At 45.3% G+C, this 19349-nt stretch overlaps 1 protein-coding gene across 1 annotated transcript in view; it reads left to right on the plus strand.

The window, feature by feature from the left end:
• STXBP1 (syntaxin binding protein 1) overlaps positions 1–19349 on the plus strand; it is a 78950-nt gene that overhangs the window by 39704 nt on the left and 19897 nt on the right. Inside the window, 10 exon segments of the mRNA NM_001133100.1 lie at positions 995–1076; positions 5646–5722; positions 7252–7330; positions 8331–8434; positions 10411–10559; positions 12458–12542; positions 13318–13448; positions 15229–15336; positions 17049–17109; positions 19253–19318. Of these exon segments, the coding sequence (NP_001126572.1) occupies positions 995–1076; positions 5646–5722; positions 7252–7330; positions 8331–8434; positions 10411–10559; positions 12458–12542; positions 13318–13448; positions 15229–15336; positions 17049–17109; positions 19253–19318 (942 nt within the window).

The following is a 19349-nucleotide window of genomic DNA, read 5'->3' on the forward strand; positions in this document are numbered from 1 at the left end:
CTGTCTGCCCTGATGTGTCTTCCTCCTGTTGCCCCCTTCTCAGTTTATAGCATTACAAAAAGAGAGGAGAAATAGCCTTGTTTTAACTGCCAGCTTCCTCTCCACTGTGGGCTGAATGAAGATAAGAAAGGTTAGCTGAAGAGTTGCAGGTCTGAAGCTTTTAGGCCAGGACTGGAATGTTCTTGTTCTTCCAGCCTAGACTAAGGTACACTATGTCCCAGCAGACGTGTGTGTTAGTTGCACAGTTCCGATGATGCCTTTCATCAGGTCCCCACATGCCAGACCACATGTGCAAGCGCTAGTGTTCACTCTCCCCTTAAACACAAGTGTATGCCGTGAAAAAGTACTCACTAATATGATTATCTCTGAATGTTGGCGCTATAGATGATACTTCTTTTATTTATTTATTTATTATTTATTATTATTATTTTGTTGAGATAGGGTCTTGCTGTTGCCCAGGCTGGGGTGCAATGGCACGATCTCGGCTCACTGCAACCTCTGTTTCCTGGGTTCAAACATTCTCCTGCCTCAGCCTCTCAAGTAGCTGGGATTACAGGTGTCAGCCACCACACCTGGCTAATTTTTGTAGAGACAGGGTTTCACCATGTTGGCCAGGCTGATCTCGAACTCCTGACCTCAAGTGATCCACCTGCCTCAGCCTCCCAAAGTGTTGGGATTACAGGCATGAGCCACCATGCCCGACTGATTTTTTTCCTTTTTTAAATGGGTATTTACTTTGTCATGGGAAATAAAAACTATTTTTTTTAAGTTTATAAAATTACATCAGTGAGAGGAAACTCTAACTCCTAGAAAGTTAGGTTAGGGTATGGGAGGTACAAGTGAGCATGTGTCTCCGTGGGCTTTTGGTCCATAGGAAATATGGTTTCTTCTGTATTCTGTACTTCTGGAGCTCCTTTTGGAGTCTGATGCGGTAAGCTGAGTGAGAGTCACAGCAGATGCCATGCAGCCCATACGCTGTTCTCTTTCCTTGCAGGTGCTGGTGGTGGATCAGTTAAGCATGAGGATGCTGTCCTCCTGCTGCAAGATGACAGACATCATGACCGAGGGCATAACGAGTGAGCATGCTCTCTGCACTTGAGCAGTCCTGGAGCCTTCTCTCTGTGGCAGTCTTAGCTCTTTCCTATTCATTATTATCTCCTTCGATTTTAGATTCTTCCAGCAACCTGTGTGCTAGGACCAGAAGCTCCTGAGAGGCCCAAGGCTATCTTGTTCATCACTGAATCCCTAGCACCAAACCCAGGGCTAGATGCTCATTCAATGTCTGTTAAAGGAATGCCAAAAGAAAGGTTAAATCAAGAAAGAAAAGGCAGCCCACCCAATAGAAAAAAGTTCTGAGCAGGCACTTAACAAAAGAAGAAATCCAAATGGCCAATCAATCTATGAAAATTGTCCACTGTCATTAGTGGTCAGGGAAATGCAATTCAAACCAGAGTGAGATGCTGATATAGATTCAAAATATTAGATATTTAATCTCTGATAAAGCCAAGTGATGGTGAGGAGGTAGAAAAATGGAAACTCCTACGTGATGGAATGTCTGCTGGTGTAGCCCCTTTGAAAACCACTTGGCAGTGTCTAGTAAAGTTGAAGGTATGCTTGTCCTGTGAGCCAGCAAGTCTGTGGTCAGGTGGTGTCCTAGACAACCTCAGGTATGTGTGCCCAGGATACATGTGCAGGAATACATGTGCAGTGTTGCTCATAGGTTCCCCAAGTGGAAAACAACCAAAACGTCCATCAAGTGTAGAATGGTTAAATCAGTTGCATGCAGTTACACAGCAGAATACTCTACAGGGATGAAAATGGGCAAGCCCTGAGCGCTCACAGTAACATGAATGCATCTGATAAACAACGGTGAGCAAAGACAGCAAGACATGAAAAACCACTGATAGTGAGCCTTCATTCCACAGAGTTCAGACCGCAGAGCTCAGCTGTGTTGTTTTAAAATGCAGACGTAGGGGGTAAAACCTCAAGAGAAGAGCTCACCATTCAAGGGAGGATAATGATTCTGTTTGCGGGGAAGAGAGGAAATGGTGTTGACAGAGGGGAATGTGAGCTAGAGCCAGGGCACTTTTGTGGTGCTGATTGGGTTTTGTTTCTTAACTGGAGTGGTGCTTATTTAGACATTTGCCTTATAGTTATTTGTATGTTTATGTTGTATTCACGCTTTGAAATGTGTGCTATAGCTTTTGGTAAATAACAAGGAGCAGGATTGCTGGATCACATGGTAAGTATGTTTAGTTTTGTAAGATACTGCCAAACCATTTTTCAAAGTGGCTGACCATTTTGCATTCCCAGCAGTAGTGAATGAGAGTTCCTGTTGCTCCACATCCTTACCAGCATTTGGAGTTGTCAGTGTTCTGAATTTTGAGCGTTCTACTAGCTGTGTAGTGGTACGGTATTGTTGTTTTAATTTGCATTTCCCTGATGACCTAGGATGTGGAGCATCTTTTCACATGCTTATTTGCCATCTGTATATTGTTTTTTGGTGCAGTGTCTGTAAGGTCTTTGGCCCATTTTTAAATTGGGTTATTTGTTTTCTTACTGTTGAATTTTAAGGGATCTTTGTCTATTTTGGATAACAGTTCTTTATAAGATATGTCTTTTGGAAATATTTGCCCTCAGTCTGTGGCCTGTCTTTTCATTCTCTTGATGGCATCTTTCACAGAGCAGTACTTTTTAATTTTAATGAAGTCCAGCTTATCAATTCTTTTTTCCATGGATTGTCACTTTGGTGTCATATCTAAAAAGTCATTGCCAAATCCAAGGCCACCTAGCTTTTCTTTTATGTAATCCTCTAGGAGTTTTATAATTTTGCATTTTACATTTAGGTCTGTGATCCATTTTGAGTTAACATTTCTAAAGGGTATAAGGTATGTGTCTGTATTCATTTTGGTTGCACGTGGATGCGATTCCCTCATTTTTAAAAAACAGATCTAGTGTATCTATCAGCAGAAGCACAGTCCTGTAAATGGCATACACAGTTTTTTTGTTTGTTTGTTTGTTTGTTTGAGACAGAGTCTTGCTGTCTCTCAGGCTGGAGGGCAGTGGCACAATCTCAGCTCACCGCAACCTCTGCCTCCTGGGTTCAAGCTTTTATCCTGCCTCAGCCTCCTAAGTAGCTGGGATTACAGGCACCTGCCACCACGCCTGGCTAATTTTTGTATTTTTAGTAGAGACAGGGTTTCACCATGTTGGCCAGGCTGGTCTCGAACTCCTGACCTCAAGTGATCCACCTGCCTTGGCCTCCCAAAGTGGTGGGATTACAGGAGTGAGCCACCGCACCTGGCACGCATACACAATTTTTGATGTGACTTTTATGTCATTTAGTGATCTAAGTCATTGTGTTTTTTGTTTGTTTTTGAGACAGAGTCTCGCTCTGTTGCCCAGGATGGAGTATAGTGGTGCAATCTTGGCTCACTGCAAACTCTGCCTCTGGGGTTCAGACAATTCTCGTGCCTCAGCCTCCCGAGTAGCTGGAGTTACAGGCAGGTGCCAGCACACCCGGCTATTTTTTTTTTTTTTTTTTTTTTTTTTAGTAGAGATGGAGTTTCACCATGTTGGCCAAGCTGGTCTTGAACTCCTGGCCCCAAGTTATCTGCTCGCCTTGGCTTTCCAAAGTGCTGGGATTACAGGCGTGAGCTACCGTGCCCTGCCCCAAGTCAGTTTTAAGACTAGGCTTGCCCCTATTTTGAGCTTACGATGTTATTTTCTTCATTGAATTTTTGAAACTATTTTTTTTCAAACTATTTGTTTTCAAATCAAAAACAAACAAAAAACACAAAAGTAAAGGAGAAAAACACCAAATGGAGCTAAGAAGGATCTAAGAAAAGAGCAGTGACCTCCTGTCCTCCTATCTTCCATCCTCGGGGTCTATTACCCCAGAGGCAGCCACCTCACCCTTCATTCTGGTCATCTTTTTTATTTTTCTACATAAATGCTTGTTCTATTATCTCTTGATTCAGTGATATTAGATATTATTAATTGACTTCTTGTGGGAGATGGGGATTCAGAGCTCTCCACTATACACAGACTCTTTCCTACCCCCAAAAGTGGTTTTTAAAAAATGTCCTTACGGCCGGGCACGGTGGCTCACGCCTGTAATCCCAGCACTTTGGGAGGCAGAGGCAGGTGGCTCACAAGGTCAGGAATTCGAGACCAGCCTCTCCAACAGAGTGAAACCCTGTCTCTACTAAAAATACAAAAATTAGCCGAGCATGGTGGCATGTGCCTGTAGTTCCAGCTACTCAGGAGGCTGAGGTGGGAGAATCGCTTGAACCTGGGAGGTGGAGGCTGCAGTGAGCCGAGATCGTGCCACTGCACTCCAGCCTGGGCGACAGAGCAAGACTGTCTCAAAAAGAAAAAAAAAAACAAAGAAAACATGTTCTTACTTAACACAATTTAAAAGTTAGCAACCCTATGTTGAAGCTCTGAAACATTTTGGGGGGAAGTATTAGTGGCCTATGAAATTAAACAAATTATAACCACTGGTAAAGTAGATGTTTGGGGATTTTGGTATTAATTTGAACATTATTTGAGGTGAAAGTCTTTATAAATATTCCAAGTCTTTATAAATGTTACAATCCTCTAAAGTGATGCTTTTATCTACTTAAATCATCTGCGTAGAAAGAATGGCACCTGTATAATTGCCTTTCTCCCTCCATGCCAGAGGACAGTAGATAACACATTTTAAGCATTACCAGGTGATTGGTAAGATTCTCCCAAAAGCTGTTCTTTCCAGGTGAAGTCCCTGACATAACTGTAGAGGAAACAAGCAAACCAAAGCCTATGGTTTGTTTTAACCAAATAGAACATTTAATCTTTGCACTATTGAAGGAAGCAATATTGTATAGAGAATGTGGTTGGGATGCCTTCATTTGATATGCAGAGGAGAGCAATGAAACTATCCAGCTGTTGATAAATAAACCCAACATGGAAATTCCAAAGGAATTGGGATTATCTAGGGGAGATGAGACAAAGCTGAAGAAGAGGCAAAGGACCCATTCTTGACAGAATTAGATAGCATTTTCCATTTTCTCTCAGAACAGATCAATGAATTTACTTAAACTGAAATGGGAAGTGAGAACTATCTAGTGTAATAAGATTTCAGATTTTCCTTTGTTGTTGTTTTTGAGATGGAGTCTCACTCTGTCACCCAGGCTGGAGTGCGGTGGTACGATCTTGGCTTACTGCAACCTCCACCTCCCAGGTTCAATCGATTCTCCCACCTCAGCCTCCTGAGTAGCTGGAATTAGAGGCACATTCCAACATGCCTGGCTAATTTTTGTAGTTTTTTAGTAGAGATGAGGTTTCACCATGTTGGCCAGGCTGGTCTTGAACTCCTGACCTCAAGTGATGTGCCCACCTCAGCCTTCCAAAGTGCTGGGATTACAGGCATAAGCCACCATGCCCAGCCCGGATTTCAGATTCTAACATCTTGGGCATGTTGAGACCATGGAATTCACTCCCAAGGAACGTGGTAACCTTAAGGAATGGGTGAATGATTCCCCCCCATCCCCCGCTGTAGATATTTGTCTGCAACAGTCTGAAGGTAGCCTGTCTATATTGCTTCTGGTTTTATGGTCACCCATCATGTTTTCTTATTCACTGTGGGTTGTTTTGTTGTCTAGTTGTGGAAGATATCAATAAGCGCAGAGAGCCGCTCCCCAGCCTGGAGGCTGTGTATCTCATCACTCCATCTGAGAAGGTAAACCTTCCACCAGAGGAGGACTCTGGCTAAGGTTAGATGGACTGGCTTGGGATTTATGTGGCACAGACTGTCTGACATTTCTAGGTTAAGCACGCATTTAACACACTGCTCTGTTTAAGCATGCAATCCACAATGGGATGGGGCGAGGGGTGGTGTTTATGCAGTGAGAAGTGATGAATGTATTAAGTGTATTAAGAAAACCAGAGCCTGTGTTCCGTGGCCCTGGATCATTCTAGTTTTCCCCCTTGCACTCCCTCTTCAGGTAGGATCCACTCTATCTAATTAGCAGTACACCTCCAGACTTTGGTATTTTATGCTTTCATTTTATTTTATCAATATCCAGTTACTGTTCACATTTACCTATCTTATAATTTTGGAGGTTACTTCAAATCACCATCCAAACAAGGTCCAACTCCTTGCTTCTGGGTAATAGTTGTCTTAGGCAGGTTTTGTTTTGTTTTGTTTTTTGTTTTTGTTTTGTTTTTAGAGACGGAGTCTAGCTCTGTTGCCCAGGCTGGAGTGCAGTGGTGCGATCTCAGCTCCCTGCAACCTCCGCCTTCCAGGTTCAAGAGATTCTCCTGCCTCAGCCTCCCGAGTAGCTGGGATTACAGGTGCCCCCCCGCACCACACCCAGCTAATTTTTGTATTTTTAGTAGAGACAGGGTTTCACCATGTTGGCCAGGCTGGTCTCGAACTCCTGACCTCAAGTGATCCACCTGTCTCAGTCTCCCAAAGTGCTGGGATTACAAGCGTGAGCCACCACTCTCAGCCTTTTTTGTTTTTTGGGGGGTTTTTTTGTTTGTTTGTTTGTTTTTGAGACAGGTCTGTCTCCATCACCCAGGCTGGACTGCAGTGGTGTGATCACAGTTCACTACAGCCCCGACCTCCAGGGCTTAAGTGATCCTCCCACCTCAGACTCCCAAACAGCTGAGACTACAGGCACATGCCACCATGCCCAGCTAATTTTTGGTAGAGATGGGGATCTTGCTATGTTGCCCAGGCTAGTGGCAAACTCCTGAGCTCAAGTGATCTACCTGCCTTGGCCTCCCAAAGTGTTGGGATTACAGGTGTGAGCCACCATGCCAGCCTTAGGTGGCTTAGTCTATATAAATTTCCTCCAATTTTCACACTTTTTTTTTCACTTTGAAAACTGGCTTACATATGAATTTCTACAGATGCAATTAAATTGCCAAAATGTCATCAATGTGAATCTCCTGGAAGGTTTCTGCCCCGTTTCCTTTTTTGTGGGTGTCTTCCTAACAGCTAATCACAGTGGCTCCAAAGAACTGATACTGTCATTCCAGAATGAGCTAAGAAGGCCTTTGTTCATCTAAACTCTGAAATAATACTAATTTTAAGTCCTCAGGACTTGGTTGTGGCCAAACATGAGTGTTAGAATTATGCATCAAAAATCCCCTGATTTTGTGCAAGTGGCTTGAAGCCATTGGATTTAACTCAGTTCAGATACAGGTCCCATTTGGCTCTAGAATTGGATTCAGGTCCCTCTTTTTCCCCCCTGTCTACAGTCCGTCCACTCTCTCATCAGTGACTTTAAGGACCCGCCGACTGCTAAATACCGGGCTGCACACGTCTTCTTCACTGACTGTGAGTACAACCGAGAGCTGTCCCCAGTCCCATCAGGCAGGTTAGCATTTCTGCACAGCTGGGCTGAGCCAAAACTAAGGCAGGTGAAGAGGGAAGAAATGGGTTGTTACCATGCTTGTCCCGATCTGCTAGTTTCTCTTCAGAAGACAAATTGCATAAGAGACAAAAATAAGTGCACACAAATACAAACCCACTAGATCATGCAGTCCTTCCTGCTGAAAAATAGCACACAAGCACCTCTCCTCAGGACTGACAGGCTTGGTGCTGAGAATGACCTTCCTGAGGCTTGGCATTTCATTATGTAGACTTCCAGTTAGCACTGTATGCTGTAGTATGTTTTTATCAATTTTTCAACTACAAAGATATTCCAATCCAGTAGTCTTTGTATTAGACAGAACCTGCGTCATTACCCTAGAATTAGTTTTCTTATGTTGTGAGGATTTTATGCTCAGATCCTAGCGGAGAAGCAGAGGGAGATGAATTGACCTGGGTAGCCGCAGAGTATAAAACAGTGAGAATTCACCCAGAGATCTCTCTAGGGATAAATTCCCACAGCACTCACCACTGAGAAAGTGGAAAGGATATAGCAGAAGAATGATTTTGGCCGGGTGTGGTGGGTTACGCCTATAATCCCAGCACTTTGGGAGGCCTAGGTGGGTGGATCACCTGAGATCAGGAGTTCGAGACCAGCCTGGTCAACATGGTGAAACCCCGTCTCTACAAAAATACAAAAATTAGCTGGATATGACAGCAGGTGCCTATAATCCCAGCTACTCGGGAGGCTGAGGCAGGAGAATTGCTTGAACCCGGGAGGCAGAGGTTGCAGTGAGCAAGATCACGCCATTGCACTCCAGCCTGGGTGACAGAGTGAGACTCCATCTCAAAAAAAAAAAAAAAAAAAAAAAATCCTGATAAAATGAAGAGCCCACTGTACATGTGCAGCTGTTAAATGAACCAGCAAATGGACAGGAACGCCAACTGTCTTTTGTCATGCTTGCAGCTTGTCCAGATGCCCTGTTTAATGAACTGGTAAAATCTCGAGCAGCCAAAGTCATCAAAACTCTGACGGAAATCAATATTGCATTTCTCCCGTATGAATCCCAGGTGAGCCTGAGTAGGGGGTGCAAAGGAAATCTGCATCCTGTCTTATTCTGAGAGGGTGGGGTGGGACCTGCTAAAGAGTTGAGGAGGGAAGGTACCATGCTCTGAATTGCCAAATGACAGGTTATAAGTGGATGTTTACTGAATGGAAATAGTATTCCAAAGGGCCTGCTCCCTGCCCTCATCTTACTCTCCGGTTGTTTCTGACTTTGCTTCAGCCTTGTGCCTTTCTTTGTGTGCATTTCATCCTTGCTCTCAGTGTTCACTCCTGTCGGCTGACTCCTTGAATAACCACAGAGTAGCCAATCAGAAACGAGCTTGGAAGGAGAGCGAGGGTGGGGAGCAGAAGCATCCCATCTGCTGCGAAGGAGACTGTTTTTTACGTGGAGATAACCTCAGCTTGTCATGTGCTGAGAGAGCAGATGGCAGCCTTCGTCATTAGCCGTTAACGCTTCAAGTGCCAAATGCCAGGCCCATAAAGTGCTCCCTTGGAAACAAACAAAATTATTAAACAAAGGTGAAGCTGATTGTGAGAGAACAGACACAACTTGTCTTGGTATTTTAAGAGTTGTTAAAATGTCTTCTCTTACCAGACAAGGAAACAAAAACTACAGGACTTTGATGCATTTTATGGAGCTAAAAGATGATTGTGGCATATTGGATCTTCACAGATCAGCTTCGAGACACCAGAGAGTGACCTATTCTTAGAGAAGGAGAGATGCATAAGATATAGTGTGAACATTTAAAAACAGGCTTCCTTCTCACTTGGCCTAAAGCCTATCACCCGCTTGGGGGAAGGAATTTTTTTTTTCTTCTGTGTGTTCCATCCCCACCTGGATAGAATAAAATCCAGCTTTAGCATATTGACAATCTTATATTTCAGAAACTTTAAGAAAGTAAACTAATTTTTAAATACCATTTTTTAAGATTAAGGTAGTTTATATAAATGAGAATTTAAGAGAATACTGATAACTGGACGACTCAGTCATTTAAGAGAGAATCTTCAACTTCTAGCACACTCCAAAAAGAAAAAGAAAAGACAAATACGGCCAGGTGTGGTGGTTCACGCCTGTAATCCCAGCACTTTGGGAGGCTGGATCATGAGGTCAGGAGATCGAGACCATCCTGTTTAACATGCTGAAACTCCATCTCTACTAAAAATACAAAAAAATTAGCCAGGCGTGGTGGCAGTCACCTATAGTCCCAGCTATTTGGGAGGCTGAGGCAGGAGAATGGCGTGAACCCGGGAGGTGGAGCTTACAGTGAGCCAAGATCATGCTACTGCACTCCAGCCTGGGCAACAGAGCAAGACTCTATCTCAAAGAAAAAAAAAAAGAAAGAAAAGACAAATACTTAGAACATACTACTGAAGATAAGGTATTATTAAATCCATAAATACCTCCTCTATTTGCCCACAGTCACAGCACAGTATCTGGCTTGTCTCTTATTTATTGAAACTAAGCTTACAATTTCCAGTGTAGTCTCACACTAATCCCTTCTTCTGCTCTCCTCCTGGGCTTGTCACTGTTCTCCAGGCACCCTAGGCACACACCCGCCCGAGGTCCTTGGCACTACCTGTTCCCTCCATGTGGAAGTCCTCTGCTGGTGATAAACATCCCACCTTCAAGCCCTTGCTCAGGTGTCACCTTCTCAGCGAGTCCTGGTGTCATCCCTGTCCAGCCCTCCTGGACATCCTCCCCTGCTCTGATATTTTCTCGTATACTTGGCAGTTTCTCAGGACCACACAATTCGCTTTTCATTATGTTTATTGTCTGCTTTCTCCTACTAGATTGCAAACTCCTTGAGGACAGGGATGTTTTGGTCACTAATAGTTCCCAAGTGTTTAGCACATGGGCACATGGTAGGCACCCAGCACATATTTGTGGAAGAAACAGGGACATATTCTGTAGACTCACTGCCAGGGTCGGAGAATACGCCGATACTTCACAATATGTATTAATACTTCTTCTCCTCCCCAGGTCTATTCCTTGGACTCTGCTGACTCTTTCCAAAGCTTCTACAGTCCCCACAAGGCTCAGATGAAGAATCCTATACTGGAGCGCCTGGCAGAGCAGATCGCGACCCTGTGTGCCACCCTGAAGGAGTACCCGGCTGTGCGGTATCGGGGGTAAGGCAGCGCACCAGTCTGCTGGAGTGGCATCCCGTGTGTTCCCCAAGTGAGGAGCTGGCCTGGACTCCTCCTCCAGCCTTAAGATTCCTCTGACAGTTGTCTCAAGAAGATCAGAATTTGAGCATCTCTCACTTAAAATTATTCTTCCAATGGTTTTGTTATCTTCTCAATGTTATAGTGAAATATAATAATACATGCAGAAAAAAGCATAAATCAACTATTGAATAACGAAAATGTGAACCTATATGTAACTGCAGTTCAGGCTGCCTACCATTTTTAATCTCTTTCTAATCTTTAAAAATACTATCTTTACTGAAGATGTTTCAGAGTAAGATAAAATACAAAGAGAGTAATTCTCCAAAGGACATGTTCCTCAGATTTTATCAAGCCATGCATTCCTCACTTGCTTGCTGTGTGCTAAGTGCTGGGGGCACCTGAAGCTGAAGACCCGGCCCATGATCAGGGAGGATGGGTGGGATGTGCCTTCCAGCGTGTGTGTGCATGAGAGATGCACCCCTGCAGGCTCGACCCTGCGAGATAGGACAGGCCAAGTGCTGGGGACAGCCACGGTAGGGAGAGGGCCCTTTGAGCCAAGGGTGAAGCCCATCTGCAGACCACAGGTGACGATAAGCTCATGAGAAGAGAGAGGCCAGCATTTTGTGTGCACAGTGGCTCTTGCATTTGGTATAAACAAAAACCTGGAGTTGGGAAAATGTGGGGCACATTTGGGGAAGACGGGTAGTCCAGCACAGTGTATGTGTATGGCAGTGGCATGGGATTAAGCCAATTCTGGAGGTCTCGGATGTCAGGTTTGGGATTATGTCCTTCGGTGGTTATCACTGGAAACCTATGGGGGATTTGGACGGGGTGACCACAGTGCTCTGGGAGAGTGAAGCCTGGAGTATGAGCAGGAGTCAGGGCAAGGAAAAACTAGAAGGGGTGGCTAACCAGGAGGCCGCTGCAGGAGGAACAAAGGGCCTGGTCTTGGAGTGATGGGAACGGGGTGGACAGGTAAGGACAGAATCTGAGAGAGTGCAGAGGTGGACTCGGAACTGCCAGCAGGTTGGGGGTAGGGCAGGAAGGGCTTAGGCTAGGCTGCCAAGGCATTGTGCCGAGGTAACCAAGAGCTTGGTGGTGCCACCGATCACGGGTTCACCCATGCTGTGACTTCATTGTCTCCTGGAAGTTGTGGCCATAGAAAAACACCTCCTGGTTGCTGTCCCAGTGCCTGGCTTCCCTCCACTGTTGGTACTCATGGACAAAGCCGGCCGGCCGTTAAGAAATGGGACCTAGGTGGCATCTCCTGACTGACTGGCGGGAGCTCAGGCTGGTAGCGGGGCCATTGCAGTGCTGAGACTGGCCAGGAAGCAGGCAGCCGCCGCCCCAGCATCAGGTCAGGTGGGGCCCAGGGAGTGCTGTCAGACCCAGCCATGGGGAAAGGTTCAAAGGTTCTCACATTGTTCGGGCCATGCCAGCTGATATGTCACTCTCCAACAAACAAAACAAAACAAGACCCAAGAGAATGTGAACTGAGGAAAGTGAGAATCATGAGAGTCAGGCTGGGAGCCTGATCTTGGCAAAAGGTTGACTGACTGGTCAGGGCCCCCAGTGGAAGTGCGGCTGTTTATCTGAAGCTGCTTGGAAAGACGTCCGTTTCCACTTAGATCATTCTGGAAAAAAGCAATAAGAAAATCACTTACTTATGGTCCAGGCACTGAGCTAAGTGTTTTATTTTGCTTTTCCTTTCTAATTATACTCTCATTGTAAAAACACGAATACAGACGATGCTCACGTCTCCCCTAACCCCGCTGCACTGCTTGGCTTCCTTTCCTGGGGGCAGCCAGCACCATCATGGGTGCTGGGTGGTTCATGCTCTGTCACCCCTCCTTTGTCAGGGAATACAAGGACAATGCCCTGCTGGCTCAGCTAATCCAGGACAAGCTCGATGCCTATAAAGCTGATGACCCAACAATGGGGGAGGTAAGTCTGGCTTGGACCACGTGGTTCTCTTACCAAGGACCGCAGTGTTTGTGTGACAGTCCCAGAGACAGCTTGGTTCTGTTGCCACAGAGCATGTACCAGTGCTGCTTTTCCTGGGGACTGGCCTCCAGTGAAATGCCTGAAGCCTCTGAGGCAGGGCGATCTACATGTGTTCAGCATGGCCAGGGTGACCAACTTGTTCTGTTTGCCAGGGCTTTCCTGGTTGCAGCTCTGAATGGCCCACGTCCTGGGAAACCCCCAGAAGCACAATAGCAAACCAGAAAATTGACACTGACACACTCTTCAGAGCTCATTCAGCATTCACTGGTTTTTACACATGCTCTGTGTACAGTCCTGTGCAGTTTTACACATGGATAGATTCATGTAACCATCTTACAATCAAGATACAGAGCTGTTTCCTCACCACCTTGATTTTAAAACTGAAGTCCCAGGTCCTGGGAACCCGCTTAGTCCCGGGCACATTGGAGGGTGGTTGCCCCATTTGTAGTTGAACTTGGGCAGTTTCCTACATAAACTCACTTCGGCTCCTAGCGCTTCATATCTGCCCCTAAGTGCGCTTGCTATGAAATAGAAACGCTGGAGTCTTTTAGGGTATTTTCGGTGATCTTGTCTAGCAGTTGACTTCTGTGCTGCGTTAGTAGCTTTGCACCTCAGAGTTCGCTTCCTGCTGCCCTCCTTTACAAGAGGGGTTCACTAGGTGGAGAAGCTGGAGTTGGCTGGGTGGCTTGTGAAGCATCTCCCTGTTTTCCCCCAGGGCCCAGACAAGGCACGCTCCCAGCTCCTGATCCTGGATCGAGGCTTTGACCCCAGCTCCCCTGTGCTCCACGAATTGACTTTTCAGGCTATGAGTTATGATCTGCTGCCTATCGAAAATGATGTATACAAGTAAGTATAGTGTTACAGACCCCAAAGTGCATACGGCTCTGCACATAAACCAAAAATATGTCTAGAAAAAGAACGGGTTTTTTTGTTTGTTTTGAGATGGAGTCTCACTCTGTCGCCCAGGTGGGAGTGCAGTGGCACAATCTCGGCTCACTGCAACCTCTGCCTCCTGGGTTCAAGCAATTCTCCTGCCTCAGCCTCCCGAGTAGCTGGGGTTACAGGCGTGTGCCACCAGGCCCAGCTAATTTTTTGTATTTTTTTAGTAGAGATGGGATTTCACTGTGCTGGCCAGGCTGGTCTCGAACTCCTGACCTCGTGATCCGCCTGCCTCAGCCTCCCAAAGTGCTGAGATTACAGGCATGAGCTACCATGCCTGGCAGAAAAAGAGAGTTTTTTTGTTTGTTGTTTTCTTAAGACGAAGTCTCGCCCTGTTGCCCAGGCTGGAGTGCATTGGTGCAATCTCAGCTCACTGCAACCTCCGCCTCCCGGGTTCAAGCAATTCTCCTGCCTCAGCCTCCCGAGTAGCTGGGATTACAGGCGCCCACCACCACGTCCGGCTAATTTTTTGTATCTTTAGTAGAGACGGGGTTTCACCATGTTGGCCAGCCTGGTCTCGAGTTCCTGACCTCATGATCCGCCCGCCTCAGCCTCCCAAAGTGCTGGGATTATAGGTGTGAGCCATCGCGCCCAGCAAAAGAGCGTTTTTAACCCTAGGAAAAACGGTTCATTGATAACAGCCTTGCAAATTAGCCTGTAAGTTCTTCTGCGAGTTCCCCAAATCCATGTGGCATTTCTAGGCAGGAACTCATGACTTGTCCTCTTTTTGGGGAGGACAAGCACTTTAGGTCTTTGGTTCCCAGCTCACAGCACCTCAGGTCATAGCCTACTTGGATATGTTAATATGTTGATTTTTGTGTTTTTGTGTGTATCTCATTCAGAGTTGAAATTTTTTCTTTTTCTGTTTTATTGGTTCTGCCTCTCTGGAGGCAGAGTTGAAACTTGTTTATAGATCCTGAAATATTATGATGATGAAATATATCACCAGAAGTTTCGTACTGAACTTTCCTCACAGAGGAGCTGTTTTCTTCATTTATAAAAAACATTTTGCTTGGTAACAATCATCAGAAATTTAGTTTCTAAAAACCAGTTTTTCCTTTTATGGAACCAGACTGTATGAGAAACAGACTGTATGAGAACAGACATTGTTCTCATGGCATTTAATAGCATCCATCATAAAGATAGTGGTTTCAAAATGAAGATTCTAAAAATATGAGTGAATCTCGGTTCTCCCTTTTGGTAGCTATAATTTGTGCTTCCTCCAGCTGTTCACGATTTCCCATGTGATTGGTGCCGAGGGCCCATTGCAGGCAGCTGCTGGAAGCTATTTAGGCACCACACATTGAGGATGACATCCCAGCGCCTTTCCAGAGGAGCAGATGTGATCTTTGCCTTTCCCCTATAAATAACTAAACTCATGTATGACCTGACTTCATGCCCTGGACCAGGCAGCTCAAGTGGAGCTTGTATCAGCTGACCCAGAAGATTTTAAGACAGAATTTCAAGTTTGTTGACTTTGAATAGAGCTTTGAGTCTCTCCTACCCGAGGAATTGCAGCCCGGGTCAGTGCTGCCACAGCAGGCCTGGCTGACAGGTCCAATGTTGTGACGGCACTTGTGAACATCTGGCAGCTGAGGGTAGTGAGCTGCTGCTGCTGTAAGCTGAAGAGGGTTCGATGAATGTTGTGGAGACAGTGCACTCCACCTGAGTCCCATCTCCATTCTAGGTACGAGACCAGTGGCATTGGGGAGGCACGGGTGAAGGAAGTGCTCCTGGACGAGGACGACGACCTGTGGATAGCACTGCGCCACAAGCACATCGCAGAGGTGTCCCAGTAAGAGCCCCCTGCCCCCTTCTCCAGCGAGGCGCCTCTCCCCAGCTGCTGTTGAGGCGTTCACTCTGGGCACCTCGCGGGGGCTCATCACTGTGTGAATTCGTTTTCTTGGCAGAGTCACCAATATGCTAACCCGTAATGATAAATCCCTTCTGTTCTCTGAGCTTGAGCTACTCCGACTTCATGAAGTTAGAAAATCAATTCTGTATTAGGGCTGCTTTTAGGATTCTTGGAAAACATATGTAGCTCTCTCAGAAAAATGCATTACATACATTAAAAATTTAAAGCTAGTTCATTCTATTGAAAGACCCAAACACCACAGTATACAATTGGACTTTCTTTTTTTATAGCTGGTATACATCCTTCCCTGTTTTACCTACAGTTCCTGAGCAATAGCTGATGTCTCCCTACTAAACTGTATCCAGCTCTGAAAATGTTTCAGAATGTTTCTAATATTTAAACATTGTTGTAAGACCTTTAAGCTGTAGATAATGATTCTGCTTTTTCAGAAAGACACATTCTGCTACAGTGAGTTGGTGATATATTCAGGAAATTCCCAAGGAAGAGTAAGAAAATAATACAGGCTTGGATAGTTCTGTTGTTTAGAGGTCTCTAAATTTTTTGATCACTCAACTTAAAAAGATACTAACCTGTGGCCAGGCGTGGTGGCTCACACCTGTAATCCCAGCACTTTGGGAGGCCGAGGCAGGTGGATCACCTGAGGTCAGTAATTTGAGACCAGCCTGGCCAACATGGTAAAACCCCATCTCTACTAAAAACACAAAAATTAGCTGAGCGTGGTGGCGTGCGCCTATAGTCCCAGCTACTCGGGTGGCTGAGGCAGGAGAATCACTTGAACCCGGGAGTTGGAGGTTGCAGTGAGCCAAGATTGCGCCATTGCACTCCAGCCTGGACGACAGAGCAAAACTCCATCTCAAAAAATAAAAAAGATATTAACCCATATTTCAGTAAATTAAATGTATTTATGAATTTAAAATATGCTTTATTGTACTAATATGTGTATTTACAACATAAATATATGTTTGTATATTTTTCAAACATGAATTATGTTTCACTATTTATATTCCAATATAAATTTGAAAAGAATGAGGTAAAATAAACATAAGTAGATATTCTAATATTTTCTTCTCTTTTCTCCTTGAATAATCTGGTACACCCCACTCTGGAGACCACTGGTTTCAAATATTAATTAGAAAAGCTATGTGTCTCTCTTCTCTCTTAGAAAATAACTTCTTTTTCTTTTTGTTTTTCTTTTTTTTTTTTTTTTTTTTTGAGACTGAGCCTTGCTCTGTCACCCAGGCTGGAGTGCAGTGGCACAATCTTGGCTCACTGCCACCTCTGCCTCCCAGGTTCAAGCAATTCTCATGCCTCAGCCTCCCAAGTAGCTGGGATTACAGAAGTGTGCATGCCCAGCTAATTTTTGTATTTTTAGTAGAGATGGGGTTTCACCATGTTGACCAGGCTGGTCTCAAACTCCCAACCTCAGGTGATCTGCCCGCCTTGGCCTCCCAAAGTGCTGGGATTACAGGCGTGAGCCACCGCACCTGGCCAAAAATAACTTGAAATGCATACCTTACTGGCAGGAAAACTCACCACATACTCCTAAAGGAAAAATTGCATGACTCCTATAGCATCCATAGCAAGGTCCATGGTGTTGCTGTGAAACTTAGCTGCCTCCTTTTATCTTCCAGGGAAGTCACCCGGTCTCTGAAAGATTTTTCTTCTAGCAAGAGAATGAATACTGGAGAGAAGGTAAACCCATGCCAGTGCTCAAATGCCCAGTAAATTAGTCCCTGCTTTCTCTCTAAGAGCAGGGAAGCTGCCTCTTCCTAATAGGACTAGTGGGTTAGCAAGGTCATATCCCTCTCTTAGTTTACATCATTTTGCCTTATTTTTATTTTGCTTTTATTATTATTATTATTATTTTGACAGAGTCTCGCTCTGTTTCCCAGGCTGAGGTGCAGTGACAGGATCTTGGCTTACTGCAACCTCCGCATTTTGGATTCAAGCAATTCTCCTGCCTCAGCCTCTTGAGTAACTGGGATTACAGATGCGCGCCACCACCCCTGGCTAATTTTTTTGTATTTTTAGTAGAGACGGGGTTTCACCATCTTGGCCAGGCTGGTTTTGTACTCCTGACCTCAAGCTATCTGCCCACCTCGGCCTCCCAAAGTGCTAGGATTACAGGCGTGAGCCACCATGTCTGGCCATTTTTACATTTAAGATACAGATCCAGGCTGGGCATGGTAGCTTGCACCTGTAATCCCAGCACTTTGGGAGGCCGAGGCAGGTGGATCACAAGGTCAGGAGTTCGAGATCAGCCTTGCCAACATGGTGAAACCTTGTCTCTACTAAAAATACAAAAAATTATCTGGGTGTGGTGGTGGGCACCTGTAATCCCAGCTACTTGGGAGGCTGAGGCAGGAGAATTGCTTGAACCTGGGAGGTGGAGATTGCAGTGAGCCAAGATCACGCCATTGCACTCCAGCCTGGGTGACAGAGTCAGACTCTGTCTTAAAAAAAAAAAAAAAGATATAGATCCAGAGCCCCTACATTTTGATATTTACAGAGAACTGCTTTTTGTTACTCTGAGGGTTAATATTTACTGTTTTGGATCATGATTCATTTTAAGCCAGAAGAATGAACTGTGAGACCTTTTTTTAACTTGTGGTGAAATTAGAATTTATAACCTACCTTACCTGGGCCTCTCCATATCCTGCCTGTTTATCACAGGTGGCACACCTGTCTTCGTCAAGGGAAGTGGAATTACCAAAATACAACGCTGGTTGTGTTACTCGCTTGCTTAAAACCATTTAGGGACTTCTTGTTCCCCTTAGAATAACTCCCATCTGCAACATACACACACACACACACACACACACACACACACACACACACACACACACACACACACACACACACACACACACACACACACACACACACACACACACACACACACACACACACACACACACACACACACACACCCCACTTCCAAAGCCCAGATCATCAGCCCCACAGGCCTCTCTCTGGTCTCATCTCTGCCCCTGTCCTTCTTGCCCTGCCTCCTTGCTCCAGCCATGCCAGGGTCCTCTTGCCTCAGACCTGGCCAGGTTCTTTGGCTCAGGCATCATTTCCTCAGGGAAACACTCCCCAGGTCCCTACCCAGACTAGGCAGATGCCTGTGCCACGTGCACCCACACTACCTGGTGAGTCCCCTTGAAGGGCCCTGATCTCTGCAGTGCTTTGGCTCCTCTCCTGGATGCTCTGATTCTCCGTGAATTAGAGCTTTTTTTTTTTCTTTTATGCTTGTATCTCCAGCACCTAATAGTTCCTGGTATATAGTAGTAATTCAGTAAATTTTTGTTGGGTAAATGGATGGGATTAGATAGCCCACACAGTTAGAAAGCACACAGACCTGTCTTGCCCATCGGGTGCAGATTCCCACCCTCTCTGACCTCCCTGTGCTCCTCCTGTCCACGTAGCCACAGTCTTTCTGCCAGGAGGAAGTGCAAACTTGATGCTAAGGCTGCTTGAGCTGAGGAAGAAGAAAAGCAGTGAATAGAAGGATTTTTTTTTTCCTCAGCAAGAATTAGCTCTCAACAGCTTTCTAGTCCAGTAAGCATAGAATAAAATGTAACTGCTAGACTTCAGAATTCAGTTCCCAACCTGTAAGACAATCATATTTGGATCAAAAAAACTTTTGAGCCAGAGGCCTGGAAATCTAAACACACATGATTTTGTGTTTCACAGATTCATTTTGAGTGTTACGGAGTGTGCGCTTGGGAACCCTAGTGTGGGCGGCTGTCCTGTCCTGTGCCCACAAGACTTGCAAAGCCTCCTAACATCAGGGCCATTAGAGTGACACCATGTGCTTTCCTTTCCCTTACAGACCACCATGCGGGACCTGTCCCAGATGCTGAAGAAGATGCCTCAGTACCAGAAAGAACTCAGCAAGGTATGGCAGCCCCAAATCTGTGTTTGAATCA

This window comes from Pongo abelii, chromosome 13, assembly GCF_028885655.2.
Source record: "Pongo abelii isolate AG06213 chromosome 13, NHGRI_mPonAbe1-v2.0_pri, whole genome shotgun sequence".
Classification (NCBI taxonomy): domain Eukaryota; kingdom Metazoa; phylum Chordata; class Mammalia; order Primates; family Hominidae; genus Pongo; species Pongo abelii.